This window comes from Amphimedon queenslandica, unplaced genomic scaffold, assembly GCF_000090795.2.
Source record: "Amphimedon queenslandica unplaced genomic scaffold, v1.1 AMPQUscaffold_3237_Cont24765, whole genome shotgun sequence".
In the NCBI taxonomy this organism is placed as follows: domain Eukaryota; kingdom Metazoa; phylum Porifera; class Demospongiae; order Haplosclerida; family Niphatidae; genus Amphimedon; species Amphimedon queenslandica.
Window position 1 is genome coordinate 1 of NW_003556432.1, and position 1,386 is coordinate 1,386.

Here is a 1,386-nt window from a genome sequence, read left to right on the forward strand (position 1 = left end):
TCTCTCTATCTCTACAAACAGTTTCTCTCTTTTTAAATAAAAATAAAACAAAAAATTACTAAACGTATGCCACATACAAATTATCGTATTATTAATACATATACACGTACACACTGTCCCTCCCTCTCTCTCTCTCTTCACTCTGTTCGAGGAGGAGGAGGAGGAGTAGTTGTAGTTACTATTGGGTTTAGTCTTGATATGACAGAGTCCATTTTATAAATGATACTGGATATAATTGTGGGACAGTTTCTGTGAGCAGCAATGAAACAGGCAGAAGTATGGAGCTCACTAAATACCATCCTGGAGGAGAGAGGAGGGAGAGGGAGGGGAAAAGAGAGAGAGAGAGAGAGGGGAGAAAGAGGGAAATAGGAAAGAAAGAGAGACAAGGAGGTAGAGAGAGGTTAGAAAAAGAATAAAATGGAGAGAAAAAATGGCGAGAGTAAAAGTGAAAGCATCAATACAACAAATGTACATGCATATGGTTGTTCTCTTATACACATGTACATACGTAGTGCATGTAGTTCTTACTTAACACTGCCATTTCTCCTTGAGGTGTATCTCATTTTTAGAAAATTATAATAAAACAAAGGAGCAAGAATGAACATATGACCACTGTAATGAAAGAGAGAGAGAAAGAGAGAATCATGCTTAGAATTTAAAATGTACATACATGTGTAAGATGAACAATTTTGATTACAAAGCATGGATATGTACATGTAGTACAGGAAAGTGGTAAATTATTCAAAATTGCCATAACTTGAAAAATCGACGTCGGAATCAGCTCAAACTTTCTACACAGCATAAGTACATCAATATGTATCAGAAAATGTAATAAAAATTTGAGGTGATTTGGAGCCATTTTTTGGAAAAAACCATGGGCTATAGCCTTGGGAATTTTACAGATTTTGGCTCATTTTTAAAAATGGCCGTAACTTGAAAAATTGAAGTCGGAATCAGCTCAAACTTTCTACACAGCATAAGGACATCAATATGTATCAAAAAATGTAATAAAAATTCGGGGTGATTTCGGAGCCATTTTTCCGAAAAAATCATGGGCTTATAGCCTTGGATATTTTTCAGATTTTGGCTCATTAAAAAATGGCCGTAACTTGAAAAATTGAATTTGGAATCAGCTCAAACTTGCTACACAGCATAAGTACATTATTTATAACATCAATCTCCCTTGACTTATACCAACTGTACAATAAGTACATGTACATATTCACTCACGCTAGTATCTCCCATAGCATAATAGGAAATGTGAACACTTCACAATAAGCAATGAACCTATGGATTGGGGGCTGGTTTACTGAAGCCCATCTTGAGATTACTAATAATTTACTAATAATAACAATAGTAAATTAATAATAATTCTATATTATTAGC

General features: G+C 34.5%; 1 protein-coding gene across 1 annotated transcript; it reads right to left on the reverse strand.

Annotated features, from left to right (window-relative positions):
* LOC109593000 (transmembrane protein 33 homolog) lies at positions 1-1,348 on the reverse strand. Its single transcript, XM_020008272.1, has 3 exons — positions 1,231-1,348; positions 529-612; positions 1-300 (listed from the first exon to the last, which is right to left on the reverse strand). The coding sequence occupies exons 1-3, from the start codon at positions 1,248-1,250 to the stop codon at positions 138-140; spliced, it is 267 nt and encodes an 88-aa protein (XP_019863831.1). The 5' UTR covers positions 1,251-1,348; the 3' UTR covers positions 1-137.
* Positions 1,349-1,386: the final 38 nt, after the last annotated feature.

What these genes read in the sequence shown, in the direction of transcription:
- LOC109593000 (XM_020008272.1), bottom strand. Translation starts at nt 1,250, where the DNA reads ATGCTATGGGAGATACTAGC. An exon ending in ATGCTATGGGAGATACTAGC is followed by an intron (nt 613 to 1,230) that starts GTGAGTGAATAT and finishes CTTTCATTACAG; the next exon opens with TGGTCATATGTTCATTCTTG. An exon ending in AGGAGAAATGGCAGTGTTAA is followed by an intron (nt 301 to 528) that starts GTAAGAACTACA and finishes TCTCTCCTCCAG; the next exon opens with GATGGTATTTAGTGAGCTCC.